At 37.5% G+C, this 24,661-nt stretch overlaps 12 protein-coding genes across 12 annotated transcripts; all 12 read left to right on the top strand.

Moving 5' to 3' along the window:
- Positions 1-739: 739 nt before the first annotated feature.
- TM35_000112220 (uncharacterized protein) lies at positions 740-2,443 on the top strand (the record flags this gene model as incomplete). Its single annotated transcript, XM_029024931.1, has 1 exon — positions 740-2,443. One exon carries the CDS (start codon positions 740-742, stop codon positions 2,441-2,443), a length of 1,704 nt encoding a protein of 567 aa, XP_028883754.1.
- Positions 2,444-2,951: 508 nt separating this feature from the next.
- On the top strand, positions 2,952-3,392 carry TM35_000112210 (uncharacterized protein; the record flags this gene model as incomplete). The annotated part of the gene is made up of 1 exon (XM_029024930.1): positions 2,952-3,392. One exon carries the CDS (start codon positions 2,952-2,954, stop codon positions 3,390-3,392), a length of 441 nt encoding a protein of 146 aa, XP_028883753.1.
- Positions 3,393-3,948: 556 nt separating this feature from the next.
- Positions 3,949-6,120, top strand: TM35_000112200 (Phosphoribosylamine--glycine ligase; the record flags this gene model as incomplete). The annotated part of the gene is made up of 1 exon (XM_029024929.1): positions 3,949-6,120. The coding sequence occupies one exon, from the start codon at positions 3,949-3,951 to the stop codon at positions 6,118-6,120; it is 2,172 nt and encodes a 723-aa protein (XP_028883752.1).
- A 1,429-nt stretch (positions 6,121-7,549) lies between these two features.
- TM35_000112190 (carbohydrate kinase, thermoresistant glucokinase) lies at positions 7,550-8,203 on the top strand (the record flags this gene model as incomplete). The annotated part of the gene is made up of 1 exon (XM_029024928.1): positions 7,550-8,203. One exon carries the CDS (start codon positions 7,550-7,552, stop codon positions 8,201-8,203), a length of 654 nt encoding a protein of 217 aa, XP_028883751.1.
- Positions 8,204-8,676: 473 nt separating this feature from the next.
- Positions 8,677-10,569, top strand: TM35_000112180 (flagellar associated protein; the record flags this gene model as incomplete). Its single annotated transcript, XM_029024927.1, has 1 exon — positions 8,677-10,569. The coding sequence occupies one exon, from the start codon at positions 8,677-8,679 to the stop codon at positions 10,567-10,569; it is 1,893 nt and encodes a 630-aa protein (XP_028883750.1).
- Positions 10,570-12,021: 1,452 nt separating this feature from the next.
- Positions 12,022-12,705, top strand: TM35_000112170 (uncharacterized protein; the record flags this gene model as incomplete). Its single annotated transcript, XM_029024926.1, has 1 exon — positions 12,022-12,705. One exon carries the CDS (start codon positions 12,022-12,024, stop codon positions 12,703-12,705), a length of 684 nt encoding a protein of 227 aa, XP_028883749.1.
- Positions 12,706-13,528: 823 nt separating this feature from the next.
- TM35_000112160 (putative electron-transfer-flavoprotein, alpha polypeptide) lies at positions 13,529-14,494 on the top strand (the record flags this gene model as incomplete). Its single annotated transcript, XM_029024925.1, has 1 exon — positions 13,529-14,494. The coding sequence occupies one exon, from the start codon at positions 13,529-13,531 to the stop codon at positions 14,492-14,494; it is 966 nt and encodes a 321-aa protein (XP_028883748.1).
- Positions 14,495-15,192: 698 nt separating this feature from the next.
- TM35_000112150 (putative long-chain-fatty-acid-CoA ligase) lies at positions 15,193-17,376 on the top strand (the record flags this gene model as incomplete). Its single annotated transcript, XM_029024924.1, has 1 exon — positions 15,193-17,376. The coding sequence occupies one exon, from the start codon at positions 15,193-15,195 to the stop codon at positions 17,374-17,376; it is 2,184 nt and encodes a 727-aa protein (XP_028883747.1).
- Positions 17,377-17,944: 568 nt separating this feature from the next.
- TM35_000112140 (uncharacterized protein) lies at positions 17,945-19,078 on the top strand (the record flags this gene model as incomplete). Its single annotated transcript, XM_029024923.1, has 1 exon — positions 17,945-19,078. The coding sequence occupies one exon, from the start codon at positions 17,945-17,947 to the stop codon at positions 19,076-19,078; it is 1,134 nt and encodes a 377-aa protein (XP_028883746.1).
- Positions 19,079-19,460: 382 nt separating this feature from the next.
- On the top strand, positions 19,461-21,692 carry TM35_000112130 (uncharacterized protein; the record flags this gene model as incomplete). The annotated part of the gene is made up of 1 exon (XM_029024922.1): positions 19,461-21,692. The coding sequence occupies one exon, from the start codon at positions 19,461-19,463 to the stop codon at positions 21,690-21,692; it is 2,232 nt and encodes a 743-aa protein (XP_028883745.1).
- A 643-nt stretch (positions 21,693-22,335) lies between these two features.
- On the top strand, positions 22,336-22,644 carry TM35_000112120 (uncharacterized protein; the record flags this gene model as incomplete). Its single annotated transcript, XM_029024921.1, has 1 exon — positions 22,336-22,644. One exon carries the CDS (start codon positions 22,336-22,338, stop codon positions 22,642-22,644), a length of 309 nt encoding a protein of 102 aa, XP_028883744.1.
- A 253-nt stretch (positions 22,645-22,897) lies between these two features.
- TM35_000112110 (Tbingi protein) lies at positions 22,898-23,290 on the top strand (the record flags this gene model as incomplete). Its single annotated transcript, XM_029024920.1, has 1 exon — positions 22,898-23,290. One exon carries the CDS (start codon positions 22,898-22,900, stop codon positions 23,288-23,290), a length of 393 nt encoding a protein of 130 aa, XP_028883743.1.
- Between the last annotated feature and the right edge of the window lie 1,371 nt (positions 23,291-24,661).

Here is a 24,661-nt window from a genome sequence, read left to right as displayed (position 1 = left end):
GCGCTGATGAGACTCAAGAACCGGTTGTTGAGGTTAAAAAACGACTTGGTCGTCCAAAGAAAGATGTTGAGGATTCCAGTGCTGATGAGACTCAAGAACCGGTTGTTGAGGTTAGGCGAAGGAGGAATCTGGAAGAGTACGTGGAGACAATATAGTTGAATGGTTATACGGGTGTACGGCAAAATATTATTCTTGTTTTGCCGGAGTCTTCTTGTGTTGGGCTATTGATGTCATTTGTTGTTCAAATGTGCTGCTATTCTTTTTTTTTTTTTTTTTTTTATATATACGGAAATTCTTTTTTTTTTTTTTGCAATCCCAATAAGAATGTGTGCATTTGTAAATATATTGCCAAATACCTTCTACTGTTCATGCGGATCCATTCTAATGGGTATTTCTTTTTTTCCCTTTTTTCTTTTTGTTCTTTTTATTCTGGTTAAATGTCTCTCAGGAAGAAGAAAAAAAGAAAATAGCAAAAGAAGGAGGAGGTAATATTTGCTCTCGTCCTTCTCCTGGTGTTTTTTTTTTTTTTTTTTAAGACTGGGTGGTGGTTGGTTGTGACTTGTGTCCTTGCGTTTTTTTCAACGCCCTATTAAATAACACAAGTGAATTGCAACAACAAAGGAAAAAAAAAAAGGCGCTTGGCAAATACCGAAAGAGAAGAGAAATCGCTAGAATATTATTTAATAGGATATACATATATACATATATTAGTTGATTACTCATATAATTTTCCAGGGAAATGATGCGACGTCTCTTCACATCTCTCGGATTGCTTTCTTGTTGTGCCCAGCGCTCTGTGGCTTCGTACCCGACGCCCGGCATGTCCCGCGGTATGGATAAGACAAACCGCAAGAAATACAATTTCCTCAACAATGAGCGAATGGTGGAAAAAGAAAAAGGATTACGCAACCGCAGGGAAATTCGTAGACGTGATGATGTTAATTGGCATCGTCGTGTAAGTTATCGTGAGACGGTAAATCATGCTGTTGTGAAATATATTCGCTACTTTCCAGAGAATGTGAAACGGTATGTTTTCTATAAAGATGTACGGGAAAGAAATGGCGGAACACGATTTCACGGTATGCGAAAAGCACCAGGAGTGACATCACGTCGTATTCTTCATTGGGTGGAAAATGAAATTCTAAAGCCTGAGAATCGAGAGCATCTCATAGAATTAATTAAGAGTACAGGTGAAACACCCCCAACAGAAGAAGAGTGGGCACGTTATACAGATAAAAAAACGGGTGAGATAATGATCAGTTTATATTTTCACAAAAGGGTAGAAGGTCATTTGCGTTCCTTTTGTGTACGACCACCTAATAAAAGAGATCATTGGAGAGATTTTAATGCTTTTTTGATGGCAAACCGTAACAACTTTGATATCTGTTTACCAATGCGCACATGGTCACTACGACAAGGTCCTATTCGAGATGATGAACTCATTGAACGTAGTTCACAGAAAGAGGTACGTGATATATTGGGTGAACTCGAAAGGTATCAACTCCCGCATGCTTTACGTGCCTTTGAGCAACTCACACCAGCGGAACGTGAAGTGATAGTTCAGAAAGCAGAAGAAAATAGAGAGGCACTACACCGTGAGTATGAACGTGAGCGTCTCTTTAGTGCTAAAGTGATGTGTGGTGTAACCGCGCTAAAAGAGATACGTGCCCTCACCTTTCCTGCGATTACATATTATAATGAAGAATACTATAAGTATGTTATTCGTCGTGGTGGATCTGTAGATGCGACTTTACGCCAATCAAAGAGTGATATACCGAGTTGGTTCACACTTTCACAGGAGGTGAAACTCAAATATTATTGTTTTGAACGTACGATGATGTTACATCCAGTGAGTGGGGCACATTTATACATTCGCTACGCCACTCGTGATTATGGTATGCAGCGTGAGGAAGCTTATGAACGGTGGTCTGCACTCTCAGATTTACAAAGAGCCGCATTAAATTTTTGTTTCTATTCACCAATCGCAGAACCTCCACGGGGAACATCCGCATTTCGAAGATTTTACATTAAACAATGTTTTCGTCACGGTCTTGTGGTGTCTGGGAAAGCGTCTGGAAATCATGCCTTCTTTCTGCGTACAAAGAAATTGTGGATGAATATGAATGCGGATGAACGGGCACAGTTTGATGATACCGACTCCTTCGCATCTGTGTTTCCACTACAACCCACAACTTCTATAGTGAAAAATGGACGTACAACTTCAGACACAAATCGTGTTTCTTCTTCTTCTTCTTCGGCTACTGCTGTGATAAGTTCCAACTCTCTGGATGATGAGGATGAGGATGATGTGACTGTTGGGGACTCCTACTACTTTGAAGATGAACCTATCGACGATAGTGATGATCATTTAGAAAGTCACATTGTCAAAGCACATAAAATGACACCTCAGAAGAAGGAAGTACATGCTGTTTTTACTGTCTAGCGAGAGAAAGAAAGAGAGAGAGAGAGAAAGAGAAAGAGAAATTTGTACGACGAGGACATTTTTTATTTGTTTTGAATTTTTTTTTCTTTATATAATCACTATTGTTGTTCTTCCAGGAGTTGTGTGGTGCGACGGTGGAAGAACGTGTACCCTTGCGATGGGTTAGATGATGATGAATCACACATGCTTTGTATAGTTACCAGGAAGATTAGATGAGAGTTGAGGGTATTTGGTTGCCCTATAACCTGTACGTATTTAAAGAGGTTCAAGAACCCAATTGTGGGGATATAATATGGGAGGAATTGTATTGTTTGCATTATTAGCAAAGAAAAAAAAAAGAGGGAGAGGGCGTGAAAAAAAAAAAAAAAAAGACTGATAACGACCTATACGGTCGTTATGTGTTTGTACGAATCATTTATATATTTGTTTTTTTTTTTTTCTAATATGTTTTTTCTTCTTTGGTTTTTCTTTCCTTTCTTCCTTAAATATATATATATTGCTGTCCCATATGTCTGTATTTGGAGACCTTGTGGTGGGTGGGGAAAAAAAAAAGAAGGATTACACCATGGCTACAAGTAGGCAGCATGATCATTGTATGAAACTACTTTCCTCTCATAATTTGAGAGATCGTTATCTTTATACCGAAATACTACTGGAACAGAGCCGCTTTTCACGAACACCACCTCCTGTGAAGTGTTCAACAACAACAACAACATATACGCCAGCATACAAGTCCTTGAGAACATCACGGTTGAGTTTTCATCAAATATCCTCCCCCTCAAGTGAAGGTTTTACACATACATGGCACTCTGCTGGTAAAGCTGGTAGAAGTAATTACTTTTCTGTTCCAACCTCAAATCTTTCACGTAGTTCATTAATGGAATTGGAAGCTCGACGAGAAGAAAGACGGAGGATTGAATCTTTACGGCGTAAAATAGATAATGAATAAACCCTCATTTCATTTGCATTACACAACCACGCACTCATATATATATTTATATTGAGGGGATATAATGAGGAGTAGGTTAGTGAGAAGATGAAAGAAAGAGTGAGGAGTGCTATGGTCTTGTTACTTGTACTAATAATATATATTATTTTTTTTTTTAACTTTCTTGTACACTTTGAGATTTGGTATGCAGTTCACCCATAATTTATTACTCCTTTCATTGCTGTAGACACTTGATTACTACTTGTCAGGTAGTAGAATACACAGGGAAGCAGTAGGAGTTTATTATGTTCTTGATATTGTTCTTTTTTTTCTTTGTTTTTTTTTTATTTGTTTAATGATATCATTGAAGAATTTATAGCGCTGATATATTGTTGTTGTTGTTTTCCGTTTATTGTGTTATTACTGTTTTTAAAGTTTAGTTTTTTTTTTTTTTTTTGCGTGACTTCTTCTATTCAAAGTAAAACAAACGACAACAAAGAAAAATAAATAAATATATATATAGATATATATATTTATATCTGGAGCTCCTTTTTTTTTGTCGGTACGCTCTTAATTGATGGATAAGGAAGTGAATGGTTTCTCGGGGAGAATTGGGTATCCCGCCGCAAAGGAAACTCATGCTCAACTCTCTCGTTTGTTGGATGTTCGTGCCGGCCGTAAAAATGTAGACGGAGGACGATCGCCGTGTTTGATAGCGTTTGAGATCTCCACACGACAACAGCGGTATATGAAGGCGGCACTAAACGCTATACGGCCCATTGGTAACACACGTTTGCCTTACTTTCAGGCGGATTATCTTTTAGAAACTAGTGAGTTCTACCCAACCCTAAAGTGGAAGGAAGTAGCAGAGTGTATAAATAGTGGTCCAGCCGTTGAAATATATTTTTATATATATGATAGTAAACGTATGACTCCAAATGATTATGAAGAATATTATCAACGAGTTATTAAAGATGAATATAAAGATATTCTTGGATTTTTCACAACTGTGGATGGTCTTGTTCCGTTAGTGGATTATCTGCATGCCAGACACTTTGGTGGGATGCCACCCCCTACTACCTTTCTTACTCCACAGGGAAGAATGTCAAGTATACAGAGAGTTGGGGATGGAAGAAGTGTAGATGCAGAAACAAGAGGAACAGCAACAGTAACAAATCCATGCAAACATCGAACACGTATTCTTTATGGAAATGATGTGGAAACTTCTGTAAAACGTCGTCAAGATAAATACAGTATGCAACTTACTTTGCGAGATCATGGTTTGGCATATATTCGAGGAACTTCTGGATATTCTTCAGATGAATTAAAACAATGGAGAAGTAAAGAAGGTATTCCTTTTCCTGTTATTGTTAAACCTGTAAGTGGTGGTGGTTCTGAATATGTTTCACTTTGTCGTAATGATAATGATATTGATACAGCTTTTCTCTTATGTAACGATGCGAGTACCGTACAATGGACACAAGCCTCTCATATGGTACTTCAAGAGTATATAGAGGGACAAGAGTATGTGGTTAATGTTGTCAGTTATAATGGACGACATGCTGTTTCGGATGTATGGAAAAGTTGGAAGTTTCCTGCTGAATTAACTATGCCACGAAACATTACAGATTTATATGGAGATTCTAAATCATCTCATCAAACAAAAACTCCTATTTCTTCCTCTTTGGAATGTAATACTACAGCATTATTGTATGATCGACTTGAATTTGTACATAATCTGGCTGAATTACATGAAGAGAGTGAAGAACGACGTGTTGTATCATATGTTCTTCAATGTATTGATGCTTTGGGTATGCGGCAAGGGAGTTCACATTGTGAAGTTCGTGTGGATTACAGACCTGGAAGTAAGAATAAGGATAAACCTGTTCTTATTGAACTTAATGCAAGAGTACTTGGCGATACTCCCCGTTCAACACCTTTTGTGGGTTATGATCAAATAATGCTTATGGTATATTTGGCTTATTGTGCAGCATGTATACCTGAAGATCACCTTTTATGTGGTAGTGGAAATGGTATAAGTAGAAATGGTAGTAGTTCAGGTAGTAATATGAAAAGTAATGAAGTAAATAAAATGAATGATACTCGCAGTATGCTCCCATGGCCACCTGTACCACTTCTTTATCGTTCACTCTCATCCAATACTACATGTCATGTGATTTTTTTACGTACGAAAGAAGAATCATATTTCTGTACAACTGGTTTAAATTATTTGAGAAAATTACCTACATTTAAATATATTTCAAGGAATGCCATCTTTGATGGACAAAATAGGTTAAGTTATCGATACCTTCTTAGAAAAACAACAGATCTCTTAACCTCACCTTGTGCGTGTGTAATGGAAGGTACTGAAGAGGGTATTCGTCGAGATTATGCGATTATTCGTGAAATGGAGAATAAAGATATCAGTTCCTGGAATGTATTCCTAGATAATGCACTCGTTGCTAAAGGATTGGATGTGCTGTGTTTAACGAAATCCGCCGACCGTGTCTCTGCTCGGAATTCCCCTGCTGCCACTAAGAATAATAACAACAGTAATAACAATAACAATAAGTACAGCAGTGATCTGTTGGAGCGGGGCGCTACACGGAAAGCTGCAGTTGAAATGGTAAAGCAAATCTTTTCTGTGGAGCCTGTACTCTACGTACCGGTAAGTTACGTGAATAAATTGGAGCTTCTTGGTCTCTTTTATCTCCTCGATGACAATACAAACGCGGCATTGTACTCTTGATCTGGTGAATGGATACTGTGTAAAGTTGAACCTAAAGTGGGTGGGAGGAGAGAGGGGAGAGGGGTGTGATAGTATAGTGGGAGATTCTAAAGATATATATATATATATATATATATATATATATATATATATATCACTTGCGTGGTAATAAGTACGGCAAAGGAAGTAAAAAGAAAAAAAAGATTTCACTGAGCGTCTTTTTTTGCCGTTTTTTTTTTTTGCTTTTCGTTTTCCCGTTTTTGCATTTTTTTTTTTTTTCGTCAGTCTGATGATGGGTAAGGTGGGTCACGGTTAACTCATGTTTTCTGGATATTATTTGCTTCGTTACTCTATTTCACTGTTGTTATTTGTGTTTGTTTTATTATTATTGTTTGTTTTTCGTCATTCGAAAAACTGTGAAGAAATATGAAATGAGGGCTGATCTAATTCTGTTTCTTCCGTCGTATGCCTTTGCTGTCTCTATGTTTTTAATTGTGTGAAATGTGTTTTGCTGCAGAGAGTGAATAAATCTACTGCTTTTCTTTCTTGTTGGGTTGTTGTTGTTTTTTTCTCTTTTTCTCCTCCCTTCCCCTATCCCTTTAGGAGTACCTTCACACCGTCTGTTGTTTTTCTTTCTTTTCTCTCTCTGTGTGTGAGTAGATGGGGGATAGAGATCGTACTCATTGTGTTCAGTCGTAGTTTTTTTTTTTTTTTTTCTTAGAGGAAGCGAGTTGTGCACATTCTCTAATTATTATTATTATTATTATTATTATTATTATTATTATTATTATTAAACAGTATATTTATTGGTGTGCGGAACTATGAGTATAGAAGTAATGAAAACCAATCCACCTCCCCCCTCTCCTTTTTTTTATTATTATTATGTTTTTTTCTCTTTTATGGGCTTTTGAGTAGGGAATGATATGGCCTTATGTTTGTTGATGTCATTGCTATTGAATATCCTTTCTCTCACTTTATCTATTAATGAATATTCTCTCAAAGGGTATGTTTTGAACAGCCCAATAATTCCCATTCCTCTACGAATTCGTGTACGGTGGGGAGGGAAGATGGGTTTTAAGAGGCTTTCTTCAGTAATCCCCCTTTTTTTTTCTTTTTCTTCAGTACGTATGGATAATGATTTGTGAGGAGTTTATTTTGAAAACAACACTATCCCAGCTCTTATATACTGTTCTGGTAATTAAGATGCTGAAGGAGATGGGGAAGTGATGAGGTGTGTTGTTGTCTTTTTTTTTCGCTTTTTCTACTTATTATTACTATTATTACTATTATTATTACTCTCTTTGGATGTTCTTAGGAGAACTAGGGTTTAGACTATTCATTCCTTCACCTTGCTTATTTATTTTATTTTCCCTCCTATTATTTCTCACCACCAGGATTCATCTGAAAAGAGTGTTATACATATATATATACATAGACAATATATTAACAAATGACAGCACTAACGGCTGTTGCTGTAGTTGTTTGTGGATCATCCGGTACAGGAAAGACCACAATTGGCTCTCAACTCGCACAGTCAATTGGCTGGCGCTTCGTAGACGCGGATGATTACCACCCATCAAGCAATGTGCACAAGATGGCATCCGGCATCCCACTCGATGACAATGACCGTCTCCCATGGCTACAACGGCTGCGGCATGAGGTGATTGAGAATATTAAACCAACATCTACTACTACTATTACTACTACTGGAGCTGCTGATAATAATAATGATAATAATACTAATAATAATAGTACAGGGAAGGATGAAAAGGAAGAAGGTGGTGGTGGTGTGGTGATTGCATGCTCGGCACTGCGCAGAAAGTATAGAGATGTGCTTCGTGGTAGTGAGTCGAATAACACTAAACACAACGTGACTGTTTTCTTTGTGGAACTGGTGGGTGATATTGCAGTTGTGGCGCAGCGATTGCAGGGACGCCAACATGCATACATGCCGCCTACTTTGTTAACATCGCAGTACGCCATTTTAGAGCCGCTGCAGACTGAGGAGGAATTGGGGATGAAAGTATCGGTGGAATTGGAACCACAAGAGATGGTACATGCCGTAGTGGTAGAACTAAGGCAGAGAGGTCTACTCCAACGTTAGTGCATATACATGGGAGATGGATTCTTCTTTGCGGTTTGATTAAAGCCACTCACGGCAATTTGAAATATCGGGGATATTTATGATGGTATGTTTTTTTTTTTTTTTTGATGATGTTGTTGTTGTTTTTTTTTTTTCCTGATCTGAATATAGGAATTAATGGTTTTGTTAATTTTTCATACATGCGTGAATATTATTATTATTTTTTTTTTTTTTTCGTTTCCTTCTTTATTTTTTGTGGACTCTTTCGGCGCGCTACCCGATTATTATTATTATTAATATCTCTCATACTCTAAAGGAAATTAGAAAAAACAAAACAACCATTGTGTGCGAATACGAAATACACGTAAAGGAAAAAAAAAGAAAAGAAAAAAACCTCCCGTACAAACCCACACACGCAGTCACACACGTACACTCCTATATATATACATATATAAAGGTATTACATACATACGGTCAAACATTACCATTCTCTAATGGCGGCTAAAGAGTATGAAGGCACAGCGCGGCTCTCACTTGATGCCGTTGTGGGATTTGGTGGCCGTGTGCCCAACAGTGTCATTGCACACCCCGATGGTGAACATTTGGTGTACGCACTGGGAGCGTGTCTTGTGATTCAGAAATTAAATGATCGCACGGCCTCTGACTTTCTGTATGGACACAATGATATGATCAGCTGCTTCACCGTGAGCAACAGTGGGCGATATGTGGCTTCAGGTCAAATGACACATCCCGGATTTCAGGCAGATGTCTGCATTTTTGATTTTGCAAAACGTCGTATGATTCATCGTATGATTTTACATAAAGTGAAGGTTCAAGCTTTGGCGTTTTCAAGTAATGAACAGTACTTGGTCTCTATTGGTGGTGTTGATGATAAAGCAGTTGTGGTATGGGATGTCTCTACAGGACGACCACTTTGTGGAGCCCCAGCACATCACACAGAGTCTAAAGCGGTTGCATTCTTTAATAACAGTAATGAAAAACTTATTACAGCTGGTGTCGGATCACTTCGTGTTTGGACAGTTGATCCAGTGGACCGAAAAATGAATGCAGAAGATGTTAGTTTGGGTAATATTCGTCGTTCCATTACTACTATTGCTGTGGAATCTACAGACCGTTATGCCTATTGTGGAACTACATCAGGTGATGTTTTATGTATTCTTTTAGAAAGGAATGCTAATACATGTAAAATGAGTGGACCACAAAATAAACTTTCAGGAGGTATTGTTTCTATGAATTTTAATGAATCTGGTGATGTTTTGGTGGGAAGTGGTACTGGTGAATTAACTCTTCTTTCCAAGATTAATTTAACCGTATTGAAACAAGTTTCTGTACAAGGTGCTGTTACTGGTATTGCATTGGTTCCACAAGGATATATTATTGGTACGATGGAAAGTAATGTATATCTTGTTGAAAGTGGTAATTTCCATGCAGAATTACGTCTTACTTGTCACAGTAATACTGTAAATGATGTGGTTTTCCCTGAAGGTTTCAGTGCTCTATTTGCGACATGTTGTGGTTCTGATATTAGAGTTTGGAATGCTTCAAATACCAATGAACTATTACGTATTCAAATTAATGGTCTCTTATGTAACTGCATTCAATTCACAAAGGATGGTTCTATGATAGTATCTGGATGGGATGATGGTAAACTTCGTGCCTTTGGTCCTCAATCAGGTAAACTAGTCTTTGCTGTTAATGATGCCCATAAAAAAGAAGGGATAAAAACTGTGAATGGAAGTCCTGCAGGAGTGACAGCAGTTTGTGCTGATCATTCATCACAGCGTATTATTTCTGGTGGCGCAGATGGTCTTGTACGAGTATGGTTGGTACAAGGTAATAATTGCGTATTGGAAGCTTCTATGAAAGAACACAAAGCAACTGTAAATGCCATTTGTATTTCAGAAGATAACACAGAGTGTGTTAGTGCCAGTGATGATGGCAGTTGTATTGTGTGGGATTTAATTCGACATGTTCGTCGAGATGTTATTTACTCTCAGACAAGATTCCGTGCGGTGGAGTACTTTATAGACGGAAGTCAACTTCTCACCACAGGAACAAATAAAAACATCACTTGGTGGGATGTGGTGGACTGTGGGGCCATTCGCGAGATCCCTGGCAGCAAAACAGGGGAAGTGAATAGTTTATCCATCGCCGCCGACGGCCGCTTCTTCGTCACTGGCGGTGATGATCGCATTGTGAAGGTGTGGGGATATGATGAGGGCGTCTGCGTGGCGGTGGGACTCGCCCACAGTTGCAATATCCGCAAAGTGCGGGTCTCGCCTGATGGAAAGAAAATTGTTTCCGTTGGCGATGAGGGGGCCATTATGATTTGGTCCGTCGGCGAACTCAAAATAAATGCACTCTAACTACACACATATATACACACAGTTATCATCATTATCATCATCACTATCATGATCGTTATCATCTTTTGTGCTAAACGAGATGATGAGGAAGAGAGGGGTGAGATGCGAATGGAAGAAGGAGGATATATATATATATATATATATATATATATATGTATATATATATATATATGTCTGTGTGTGTTTGGTTTTACTATTTTTTTTCTTGTTGTGTGCGTTTTTTTTTTTTCTCTTATTTTACTTTTTCTCATGTACCAAGAATAAAAGAAAAGTGGAAACTCAGCGGATATAGACAACGCATCAAAGAAAAAATTGGTATGGCCTGAAATAAAAAAGGAAAACAAAAGTTCAAAGAAATGGAACTATATTATAGATGATGAGAGTTATCAACCCTCTCAAGAAGGAAAAAAAAAAAATCCCGCAGGTAATATAAGAAATACCATGAGTAGACAGAAAGAAGAAAAGGAGGGAGGTGAATGGAAAAAAGTATTCAATATCAAGAACGATGACTCTGTGAAATAAGCGAAAGGGAAAGAAAGTGTGAAGTTCCCACTTAATTATAGAGTGATCTGGGAAGAAATAACTACAACCAAACGGAAAGAATAAGAATAAAAAAAAAACAATACGATAAACAATCACCTAAAGAAAGAGTCAATGGAGAAAAGATATAAAGAATGAGAAAGTGAGAAAGAGAAAGAGAGAGAGAGGGGAAAAAATGGTGATGAGGAAAGGGAGTAGAAAACAAAGTCTAGTCTCTTTACCTAATTACTTTATAGGGTTCCATGATAAAGTATTCATTTTTGTTTCCTTTATCTTCCTTTTTGTACCTTCTCAATTTCCTTTTTTTTTTTTTCTTTGGTAGAGGAAGAGGTCAGGAAACTTTCTGTGCTTACCTGATATTATTACCAATTTGTTCTCACTTGCGTCTCGTTCTCTCTTTTTTTTCATTTTCCTTCTGTTTTTTTTTTTTTTCTTTCTTTCCTCATATTGGTCGTTGCTATTACTACTACTATTACTATTATTACTGTGCCCTTCAATTTGTAAGACGCAGCTCTTCCCAGTATCAAATGTAATAAGGTACGTGTATGTATGTATGTATATACACATATTGTTGGCGGTTGAATTGCAATATGAAAAGGTCGTTTCTTTTCTTTTTTCCTCATTGCTCTAGAGAGCTTTATGTAACTACGATATATATATATATATATATATATATATATATATATCCCTATTATTACTGTTTCTTACAAATGTATATCTAGGAACCATACATAATGGTGTTTTTTTTTTCTTTTCTTTTCTTTTGGTGGTGTCTTTCCTGTCATTTGAACCAATTGAAGATTATTAACTGCGTTTTTTATTTTTCTCGTTCTTTTTGTCATTTTTTGTTTTTTTTTTAGTGTTTCTTCTAATCATTGTAGTTTCTCATAGTATTGGATATTTTGACTAGAAATGGCGCAGAACATAAATACAACTGAAGGAGACCAGAATATAGATGTAAATAGGAATAATTCACAGGAAGATGATGGTGGAATTCAAAACTCTATTTATCAACAGTATGTCTTTGTTTCAGCTAAGAGTCTGCGGATAGATAAGTTCCGTCTTGAGAATGTCGCCATGTGTTTTGCCACCTTTTGCTCCATTATATTTTCCATTGTCGCATTAGCAACTCCCATAACTCACCTTAAGGAAAACAATATTGAAATTTCAATTACTGCTTGGGGTATAAAAAGATGTATACAATCAAACTGTAAATGGAATTCTATTGACTCCATATGTCCTATATTTGCTTCAGCTATATCCTTATTTGTTGCCATGATCTTTGTACATTTGTTCTTTGCTCTTACGGCGTTTATAATCATTGGTTTTATGGTATTTGGCCGTATAGTGTGGTCTAAGTATTTAGGTATAGTTTTTGCCTTTTTCTCTTTAGTGTTGGGAATTGTAGATGCACTCACTGCTGTGAGTATTCAGCTTACTTACCTTTGTAGTGACATTCCGCTGGACCGTATGGGGTTCCGATATGGTCCTGCCGTTATAGTGATGTTCACAGATATCATTCTGTTGGGTTTGACTAGTATAGTATATATTGCCCGTCTTTGCTGTTTCTGTACTCCTCGCTACTTTACAGAGTAGACAGAAAGAAAGAAAGGGAAAAGAAAAAAGAAAAGAAAAAAAAAAGGATTTTGTTTCGAAATAATAATAATAATAATAATAATAATAATAATAATAATAGTGGCAATGATAACAGATGGCAATATATATATATATATCATTCATTTATTTCTTCTTTTTATTTATTTATTTATTGTACCCATTTGTTATAAGGCTATTCAATGATTTTCTGAAATGTTATGCACTAATGAGCAAACGGAAATGTGTTTTACTTTTGTTTGCTCTCTCTTTTTTTATTATTTTATTTTATTTTTACTTCTTCTGTTTATACAAAACTACACCAAATGATGATGTCACTTGTTAACCACCATTACTGCAGAGCATTTCTGCTAGTTAAGAACAGAGTCTCGCATAGAGACAGCAAAGAAAAAAAAAAAAGAAAAAAAAAATAAAAATAAAATAAACAATGAAAACAAAATATGAGCAGATTCACTGTGCTTGCTATTATTCAAATAAATGCGTCTGACTCATATATTACTTCTGAGATCTGTTTTTTTGACAATTTACTTGATGATTTGGTGGATATTCTATCTTTAAATGATGAGAACATCCGAAACGCTCTTGGGTTTTGCGCTCTGTATAGACACAGACAAACAGGTAGAGAGAGAGAGAGAGAGAGAGGGAGAGAGAGAGTTAGAAAGAAAAGGATTGTACATGTAGTGCCATGACAAGTATCATTATTCCTCGTTTTTCTTCTTTTGCTTTTTTTTTTTTTCTTAATTCTTTCTCTACAATAGTCTAGTTCTCTAAGTACATATAAATAAAAAGAGAGAAAGAAAGAAACATGCTGCGCCGTACTTTTCAGTCTTTGGGCAAAGTGCTTGTCGTTGCGGAGGTGTACAACGGCAAAGTTACCGCTGCCACGTTGTCAGCCGTCACTGCGGGATTGAAAGTTGGGCCCGTCAGTGCTCTTGTGGCCGGTAAAAATGGAGAAAAGACTGCTGCTGATCTTGCCAAAGTAAAAGGTGTAGCGGAGGTACTCGTGGCGAAGGGCGATCACTACGATAATGGTTTGCCGGAGGAGTACGCACCCCTCATTGCGGCCGTGGCGAAGGATGGTTACTCACATGTCTTTGCTCCCAGCTCCGCATTTGGAAGGAATGTACTCCCGCGTGCGGCCGCAAAGGCGGATGCGATGCCAATAACAGATGTGACGGATGTAAAAGACGCATCTACGTTTGTGCGGCACATGTACGCCGGCAATGTTGTCTGCACCGTCACTTCTTCCGATAATGTGAAGTACGCCACTATTCGCGGCACCAGTTTTGAGCGGGCGGCGGTGGATGGCGGCAGTGCGGCGGTGAAAGACGTCGCGTCGGTGCCGCCCGCCGTGGGAACCTCCAAGTGGATTCAAGACGTGGTGGAGACTAGCGACAAGCCGGATCTGCAGACCGCCGCTAACGTGATTGTCGGCGGACGTGGATTGAAGAATGCGGAGAACTTCAAATTATTGTATGAACTTGCACAACCGTTAAAGGCAGCCGTGGGGGCAACACGTGCGGTGGTGGACGCCGGCTATTGCCCGAATGAAATGCAAATTGGACAAACCGGTAAAACAGTGGCGCCGAACTTTTATCTCGGCTGTGGCGTATCGGGAGCCATTCAACACGTGGCGGGGATGAAAGACTCAAAGGTTATTGCTGTGATTAACAACGACGCCGATGCGCCGTTTTTTCAGGTGGCGGATTACGGTTTAGTGGAGGATCTCTTCGTGGCGGTGCCGAAACTCACGGAAATGGTGAAGAAGTAGAGTAGTTTCACCGCTTACAAAAAAAAAAAAAAGAAGACTTGAGCGAAGAAAAGAAAAAAAGGGGGGTGGAGTGTTCAGAAATATACCCGTGTGAAGTGGGTGGAAAAAAGAAAAAAAACAATTACAAAGAGGGTTCAGAAGGAAAATAGTTGGATGAGGGAAGAGAGAAGATATATATATATAAACTCTCTGAGGAGCGGATATTGGTTTAAAACCATGTGAAAATGACAAGATACTCGGTGGAAATAGGGTAGAGTTATGTTGTCATTCATCTTTTTTTTTTTCTTTCTTGATGTAGTTCTTTTTTTTTATCTTTGCGAGCGATTTCTCTTTAGTAGTTTTGATGATTACAGTGTGTTTTTATTTCTACCAATTAAACAAAGAAGAAGAAAAAGGAAGCAATACGGTGAGACTCATGCCTTGATGTCCTCACTCTGTATTTGTTTGTTTCTTTCTTTGTTTCGGGTGTTAGTCTTTTCTTTTCTATCATATTTTTCATTTATAAAATACCCCTGATGATTTTAATCTCAGTCTCTCTCTATCTCTATCTCTTACTGATACACATATATTATTATTATTTTTACTTTTTACTTTTATTTTCTTTACTCATGCATTGTAACAAAAATAAAAATAAAAAGGAAGGTAGATTCACTACAACAGTCAGAGATAAAAAAGATAAAATAAAAAAAGATAAAATAATGTTTCGTTTCAGTAGACGACCACTTGACAAGGTCCCTTTTGCAACACTCTTTGGGTATAACACTATTCTTCAAAATGTATTTTCGGCACCTGTTCAGAAAGAGGCAATTGTGGTAGAGCTTCCAGGGAAAAAAGTCGAGAGTTACACATATGGAAGACTTCAAAAGGATGTACTTTCAATGGCAAACGTTTTTACACAGAGAAGAGAAACTGTAATGCATGCACATGAAATGCCATCACTTAGCTGGTTACAGACACCTCGACCAGATGATGTACATAGTGTCTTTTCTGATAATGATGGTGATGATGGGATATCAAGTTTTGAATTCAGAAAAGATGATGGAAGATATAATGTGGCTATACTAGGTGAAACTGGTTATTCATTTGTTGTCTCACTTCTAGCAGCATGGTCTCTTAATCAAATGGCTGTTCCTTTGTCAGTGGCACAGAAATACACAACAGAATTATCTTATATTCTTGAGCATAGCAAAAGCAGAACCGTAATGGGTGATATGATATTATTAAAAGCAAAATTTCCTACAGAATACGATATGCTTATGGTTGGAAATTTAACTAGCCTAAGAGAATTACGAGCCGCATCACCTAATACTTATAATGTGGAAACTATGTTTGATGTTAAAACAATTCTTGGTCAAATTCAACAACGACGTGAAAGGGCTGGATCCGAAACAGAAATGCTACACCCAGAGCATCTCCTATCAGAGGAAGAAAGACAACATATGAATGATGCTCATGATATATTAGATCGATTGGCTAAAGAAAAAGGCGCATCTGAAGAACTTCGTGAGGCTTTAAGGCAAGAAATGATACGTGAACACTTTAAAGCCCATTGTGTTGTTACAGATGCTGGTGATGGATCCGGTTTATATTATGATACGGATCATTTGGATTCACTTAATCCTGTTCATCGTCGATGGGTGGAAGATTATACCTCGCGTCCAAGCAAACATGATGATTGTGTAATGATTTATACCTCAGGAACCACTGCAAATCCAAAAGGTGCAGTACATACACATGCTAGTGTTAGTAATATGGTAAATGTATTACAGTCTGCTTGGGAATGGTCAGAAAATGATACGATTCTTCACATGTTACCAATGTATCATATTCATGGCCTTGTGAATATTCTTTTATGCTCATTAGCATCAAATGCTCGTTGTATCTTAACAAAAGCAGATGATTTAACTCGTATAGCCCGTCGTTTAGAACGAGGAGATATTTCACTTGTTATGGGTGTACCTACTATCTATACAAAAATGATTGCTGCCATTCGAAAAGAAATGTCTCCTATTGAACAAGAAGGATTTAAAAAAATTGTATCAAGCAAAATACGACTAATGGTTTCTGGTAGTGCACCACTTCCAGTTCCTATTCTTAATGAATTTCGTGAAATAAGTGGTCATACATTATTAGAACGATATGGTATGACTGAAATTGGAATGGCATTTAGTCAACCTCTTCGACCTATCTCTAAACGTATTCCAGGAACTGTAGGAATACCGCTTCCAACTGTACGAGCATTTGTACAAACCACAGTCGTGGAATCAGACTCAACAAAAGATGAAAAGACAGAAACTACTATTGATAATAAAACAAAAGAAGAGTATGATGAAATTGGTCATCTCGCTATTGCTTCTGAATCATTATTTGATCGGTATTGGAATAATCCGGTGGCAACAAAGAAAGAGGTTGTTGTGAGCCAAGAAGGTCATCGCTACTTTAATACAGGAGATACTGTTGGAGTACGAAAACCTCTTAACAGTGATGAGGATGCTGTATTTACAATTCTGGGTCGCTCAAGTGTGGATATTATTAAATCACGTGGATATAAAATATCTGCGTTAGAAATAGAAGCTGTTCTGTTATCACGTAAAGATCTCTTCTTTGAGATTGCCGTTGTGGGGTGTACAGACAACACTTTGGGAGAAATGATAGTGGCTATCATTGCACCACAACCTACTGTACTGCAGAAGTGGAATATCCCATCTGATTTTGACCGGTTTGAGTCAACAGAATTAAATAATGAACTAAAGGAAGTGGCTTCTGCTCTTCTTGCACATTATAAGTGCCCAGAGAGGTTTATTATTCTCCCAGAGATTCCACGGAATCCTACAGGAAAGGTTAACAAGAAAAGTCTCAAGGAAAAGCTCTCCCTGAACTGAAGAAGATGAGATGTACACGTGGAATCTAAAAGAAAAAAAGAGTATATATATATATATATATATATATATATATGCTTTTATCTTTTTTTCGTTTCTTCGAAATAAAACACTATTAAATATGATTCCCTGCACCTCACTCAACTCAACAAAAGTAAACATAACGAAAGGAACGTTAATAATAGTGTTTCTAGGATTGATTATCGTTTAGGGAAGCGTTGATTCCTCATATCATTCTTTTCTTTTTTTTGTTTTTGTTGTTGTTGTTCTTCTTCTTTCCGTCTTGAATTCTTTGAGTGAGTTGCGTTACTTCACATAGTTTTTTTTTATTGTTACTCTTATTTCGTTTCTTTTTTTTCTCGTTCTCTCTCTCTCTCTCTCTTTCTTGACAAATTGAAGATAGAAAAATAAATAAATCAATTGAAAAAAAAAGGTAAAACCGTGGCAAAACTGGTGTTTGATAACCAATAAAAACTAATTTTTTTTTTATAGATTTTTATTTTTATTTTATTTTTTTTCCTTCTGATTTTACTCCACTCATCAAGTGAGTGCGGGATAAGAGGCAATATCAATGAATAAAGACGAAAATAATCATGGCGGTGGTCTGCACTCAAGAGAAAATGTGTTGGAACACATTTTTGAAAGTGTAGAGCAAATGCGGAATCAACGGAGTGCGTGGAATGAAGAACTAGGAGATTTTTTTCTCACGGAGGCTAAACAGAAGCGAGAAACGGAATCTCTGACGAGGCGTGTAAAGGCTGGTCAAGCGATTACAGAAGCGGGTGGGGCTTTTCATAAATGGATGGAACGACGTGTAGGGTTTGGTCTTGGGGAAGAAATGATACGAGAATGGTTTCATATTGATACGCTATTAGCATTAACTCCATTTGTAGCCTTTGTCCCTTGTCCACGTTCACTCTCTGAAAAGGGAAAGAAAGAATTAGTACAAGCCGTGGATGCGTTAGAACTCATACGATTTATGGTTCAAACAGTACCGGTGCATTTTCCACTCTCAAAGATTGCACCAACATTTGTTTCTTCACCTTATCATCAACATGAGACGGAACGTATATCGAAATCTAATCTTGGGGATTTATCGTATGTTGGATTACCTTGTACATATGGAGGTGATGCGTTAAATCTTATTGCAAATGATGTTTTCTTATCTTGTGCACTTTACCGAACTCCTTGTCTTTTTCTTAATGATCATGTACCACGTGTCTCACTATGTATTCATTCTATTACAGTTGGTGGATTATGTGTGGCTGCGGAAGTGGCATGTAATATTTATATCGCTGAGAAATTAAACCTGGATGATATTATTCTGGAGTGTAAAGAATCTTCTGAGGAGATAACAGCATTGGCATTAGCATTAAAAAATTTTGTGGAAGGACAAATTGTTCCATCTATTGGAAAACGTTCCTTTCATGCTTTATTACTTGGTGAATTACCCATAGGAGAAAAAGATTCTTTAATAACATCTAATACACACTTCTCTTTGTTGAATTTAGATACACTGGATGAGTGTGAATTTGAGTGTTTTACACAAGATGATATATTTACTATAGCTCGGAGAATGACGAATGCCCATGATGAGAATAAAGTTCTTCCTACTGTATTGCGTTTCTTAAAGCGACGACCTCTCACGGGATGCAAGTCTGAGATTAAACCACATGAAATCCCAAAAATGAAATCCATCGAATGAGGTGTTAAAACACCCCTCAGAAGAAATTATCGTCTGATATATATATATGTGAAAAGTGATTGGAAATTCATTTCTAATTATAGACACCCAAAATAAAAAAAATGAAAAAAAAAAACGAATGATACAACTTTTCTTCAATGACATGCTATTCAGTGGTATTATGTTATTTCTCTTTGTTTTTATTGTTACTATTTGATGTATCGTATTACGTTATGGTATAGAGTGTATTCTTTCCCTCTATTCTTTTTTTTTTCCATTTATTTACATACAACTTTCTGTGTATACATATTGTGTATTTATTCTCTACTCAATCTCACTCTCTCTATTTCTCTATCTAACATTAATGTAAAAATAAATAAATAAATAGTAGGCTTTCCTCTTAATGGATGTCAGAGAAGAATACGTGGGAAGTGAGGAGCGTAGGACGTTCTTAACAAATGATCTTCTTAGAGACATGGTGGGAATATATTTACGATCTATTGGAATGAATGAAGTGGCTACCAAGATGTACGCTGAGGCAAAGACCATACATAATAATAAATCAGAAGCCGATGAGACTAACGAAAGATTACTGTTATTACTTATGAATAGATGTGCGGTACCGCGACCGACAACTTCTCACAGTATCCCACCATGTGAGTTGGAGTGGATTTTATCTCCTCATACCACTACAAGAGCAGTCATACGTCGTTTACTCTCTAATGCCAAAAAGAAATTAACACGGCAATTTCACTCCATGCATTTACCACGCCCAGATGAACTCTCTCAACAACACATATTATACTCCAATCATGTAAATATGTGGTCACCGCAGGATGATGCAGATGCTTTATATGTGAAAGGAAAAAAAGGAAAAGGACCTGGAATGCTTCTCTTTGGTACATTAAATCAACTCATAGAAGAATTAACACATGTAAGTGTATTACCACTTTCTTCCCTCTCTGAGGAAAAAGTATTAGCACAAGAAAAGTTTACATTTACATTTTTACGTCAACATCGTTATTTTGCTCTTTCTCATACTGTACTTGCAAAGTTGATGGAACGTTTTCTTCTCCCATTCTCTATAAAACTTACATTTGAGCATTTTGAGGGACATGGTATCTCTATACACGCCCCAGGTACCTCTCTTTCTAGAATTATTTCTACTTCACAAGTAACAAATAATGTTACTGAGAATAAAGAAGAAAATAATAATAATCATAATTATCATAATCATAATCCATTAAGTCGCTTCTCACCTAGTGCTTCACTATGGTTATGTGTATATCGTAAAATACAATTGCGCGTGTTATCTGTTTTAACACTTTGGTTGCATAAATATCCTCAACACTTTGATGAAGAGATGCGTCAATGTCTTAGTCTCTTCCTAGAAGACGCTTGCTATACTTCTCAACCATGGTCTGATTGTCCTTCTCAGTTAACAGAAATGGCAGAGTTTTTACGGTGTTATTTAACAGAGAAAGATAATAAATCATTACAGAGAGAACAAGAGTGTAGTTCCATAAAATGTTCTTGTCAGTCCTTCTGCCAGATCCCACCAACATTGGAATCATTTCCAATAACCTGTACAAAAAGAAATACACATCAAACCAATTCATCTATAAAAACTTCTTTAGATGAACCTCTATCAATTCTTTCATTAACGAATACAAAAGATTTTACTATACAAGGTGAATCTCTTGATGATACTTTTATTACAAGTGCAAAAGAAGTTTTACAACTCTTTATGTCAGTATCAGTAGATGATTATGCTACAACTCTTACAAGTCTTCATCGTGAACTTTTTGCTTCTCTACAAGGAGAATCTTTACTGCATATGACATATCGTTCTTCTGGGGTTTATTTATGTTCTACTTATTTTCGTCATTCTTCGCTAGGGATATTTTTATCAACTTCCTCAGATCTCTCTGCATGGGTAGTGTCAGTTCTCTTACATTCTGCTGTTGTTGATAGTCATGAATTACGTCATTTAAGAGTTACAACGTCACCAGGGGAGAAGTTTATAAATGTTTATAGTTGTATGGTAGATCTTGTAGTTGCTTTACTACGTTTGAATAATTTACATGGAGCTATTGGTATATATAATGGATTACAACATCCGTTTATTCAGCGTTTAATGGAACACCCTCGTCTCTCACCACTCTTTCCTGTTGCCAAACTTCAGAACATTTCATACTTGGGTTCCATTCTCCGATACGATAGTGAGAAGAATAATAGTGAGATAAATGAAGATGAAACGGTGAAATTTCTTGAGAATTATTTGGGTGGTCTCTTTGATGCCGATATCCACCCACCAGTTCCTCCTATTCAACCTTACCTTAAACAGTTAAATCGACTCCAGGAAGAAATGCCATCCTTTTTAACTGTACGTAAAAATGAACTTTATCCACAGTTTGTTAATAAAGTGGCATCAGAAAATATTGTTGTGGTAAATTGGCGGAAATATATGATAATTGAGGAAATGTTAACTCGTATAATTGCGTGGCAAATTACCCCAAAAAACAATTCACGTGACGAAACATTTGAATTACAGTTCGCAAACCAAAAACAATATGTGGTACAACAGCCTTGGTTACTGGCTCGTATGGTCAATGAGTTTATTTGTATGTTGTAGAGTTACCATTGGAAAAAGTATACGTGTTTTTTCCCATTGCAATACTGCCTACTGTCAACAATAGTTAATAATATTAAAAAAAAAAACATTGATTTCAACATAATATATTAGACAGAAAGACATTGATTTCAACATTAATATATTAGACAGAAAGATATGAGGAACAGGAGTGGCGAGACTGCAAATAAACTGCCTTTGTAAGAGATGTCCCCTCAATCATACCACCCTTTTTCTCTTTCTCTCTCTCTCTCTCTTTCCTTGTGTGTGTGTTTGTGAATGTATCAATGTTGTAATACCTGAAATTGTTTTTTGGGGTGTTACTACATTCTTATGGATTCAAATTGTGTATCGTTTTCTTTGTGGAATCAACAAGACATGCAAGACGATGGGTAGTTACTATTACGGACGGAATGCAAAAGATTTGGATGGGAGGAACCACTTGTTACCATTTGGATAAACTCAATTTCTATTAGTAATGCTTTTGGGATAAAGTTGTGTTACTCTTTTTTTTACGTTAAAGTTATTTATAATATTGTTCTCTTTCTTCTTTTGCGTACTTGTAATAAAATATTTCGCTACTTTAACACAAGGCGACAGACTTTCTTTCATTAAATCCATTCCAGATGATATCACACTAAAATACATGTTTGTATTGCTCCTCCTACTGCTGTTGTTTCTGTGCTGCGCCAGTGTGTGTATTGCGCAGAAGGACGGCGGCGACGCGCCATCGACTGGTGTTGTGCGGGAGTTGCCCCGCAAGGGACGGAGTGGTGTGCAGGCGTACACCGTCGCCACATCAAAGAGGCAGTTGATCCGCATCAAGACGTCAATGGAGGATTTGAAGAAGAAGACGAAGTACTGCACCAAGAAGAAAGACACTTCAGGCGAGTGTGAAGATCCGGATAACTGCAACAAGGATCACTTTGGTTTGACGATGGGTTGTTTATCTTGATAATCCATCATTTTATTCGGTTGATCAAGGCTCTGTAGCACAGTGGCAGTGCACTGGTCTTGTAAACCAGGGGTCCCGAGTTCAATTCTCGGCAGGGCCTTTTCCCTCCTCCCTCGTAATACACTACAGAAAATTCCATGATGGACAGTGTACGCCAACAAAAAAAAAAAATTCCACCCCACTGCATGATACAAACCAAAGAAAAACGAGAGACCTTTCGGCATTAGTCTCTCCCACATGCGGCCGTCAATGTATGGGTAAATCAGGTCTAACTCTACACCGTATGATACGACACGAGTACCAACCTACTCGCGCGCACACCAGCCAACGCGACGAATGCGACGAAACAGCTCTGCATTTTTTGAGTTGCCCCACTCTTCTGCCACTGCGAGTTCAATTTGCGATGGTTGATGATATACCCCTGATGAAACTATGTTTTTCTAAGCGGTTAGCACAGTTCCTTATTTCATTGGAGCGGAACTACACTGTGCCACAGTTTTCACACCCAAGAATCCCTACGCAGCCCACCTCATCCTCTGTAAGGCCTCCCCACCTCTCTAAAATCAGCGACGAGCTCGAATATGGAAACCTTGATAGAAGAGTAAGCTCAAGACGCCTGTCGCCGACCAAAGAAGCAACAAAATAAATAGGAGTTCATTGAGGCCAATCTATCACAAAAAAAAAAAAATAAAATAAAAAATAATAATAACAAAAGAAGACTTGAGGATGGGTTCTGGGTAAGAAAAGTGAGAGTAGAGAGATCTGGTAGAGTTTACTCGATCAGATTTCTCGCAGACTGGTTCTCTCATATAGGAACGGGCTACAACAAAAATAATATTACAAGAGGTTGAGGATCCTATAAAACGAAGGGATTTTCCTCTTTGGAGCCACTCGTAAGTGGGTAACTAGGTACTCCACGGTGTACGGCTTATAGCCGTGCCATTGGAGTAATACCCATAAAGACACGAAGAACAAAAAAAAAAAGATACGGACTGACAGTCGCAACATTGGGTGAAACCAGAAAAAAAACACGGTAAAAAAAAGTATTCTACCAACTGAGGAATAGAGGAACTGATAAGTTGGGATAGCAAGGCTGGATGTGGTTTCATTGGGAACAGTTGTCTCACCAACAAGGTCTTGAATTACCCTGACGCATTCTGGACTGGGGAAAGGACAAAGTGTTCAACTGATCACTTTGGGCTTGCGCTGTGCATGAATGAGTATGATGTAGGTACTAGAAATGAGGGCCAAACGGATCTGTCAGTTCTTGCCCTCATGGTTATCACGCTAATGCTATCACCGTGGACAGTATCAATGGTCCCACTTAACGCCATTAGATAGTGATACAGTGATGTCATTTGCTCAGCACCAAATGTATCCAAGTGATGGTGAAACAGTATTTACTTATACAGTACACGTATATATATGCATATGTTTGTATTTTGGTTTTCCGTATCCTTCTGTACAGGTGACAACCAACCCTGCATATAATTTGTTTATTGTCTGTTTTTTTCTTTTGCCTGTATGTATCTGTGCGTGCGTTAGATTTATGTGATGTTTGAATACGGCAAGAAGTAATGCTATTTGATATGTGTTTTTTTTATTGGCTGGAGCTATGTAAGAGCCAGTGCCCTCATGTAGCAGTGTAGAAAAGGCTGTGATGCTAGTCCTTTGTTTTCCCTTTCAGTGAGGGCACCTTTATTCAGGGCTTGTGTTTTTTGTTTTTTTTTTTTGTAGGGCGATTTGTTTTTTTTTTTTTCTTGGCTACGCTCAGGGGACTGGATGAAATTGCGTTATTGTTGTAAAGGGGGATGGTTTCACTCTTTTTTTATCTTTTCTGGGTTATCTGGTGTGTTTTCTTCCTATTTGTGTGTTTGGGTTTCTGTTCTGTTGTGGTGTCTATGTCTGTGTTGCATGCTTTTTCCTTTTTTCTTTTGCGTCTCCCTCTGTGGGTTGAGCATCGGTGGGCTAATTGTTCCAGGACTTCAATGTGCAGTGTTACTATCACTGTCTCTGT

The sequence above is a fragment of the Trypanosoma theileri genome (genome assembly GCF_002087225.1).
Source record: "Trypanosoma theileri isolate Edinburgh chromosome Unknown TM35_Tth_11_V1, whole genome shotgun sequence".
Classification (NCBI taxonomy): domain Eukaryota; phylum Euglenozoa; class Kinetoplastea; order Trypanosomatida; family Trypanosomatidae; genus Trypanosoma; species Trypanosoma theileri.
This window is presented reverse-complemented; position numbering and strand designations above follow the sequence as displayed.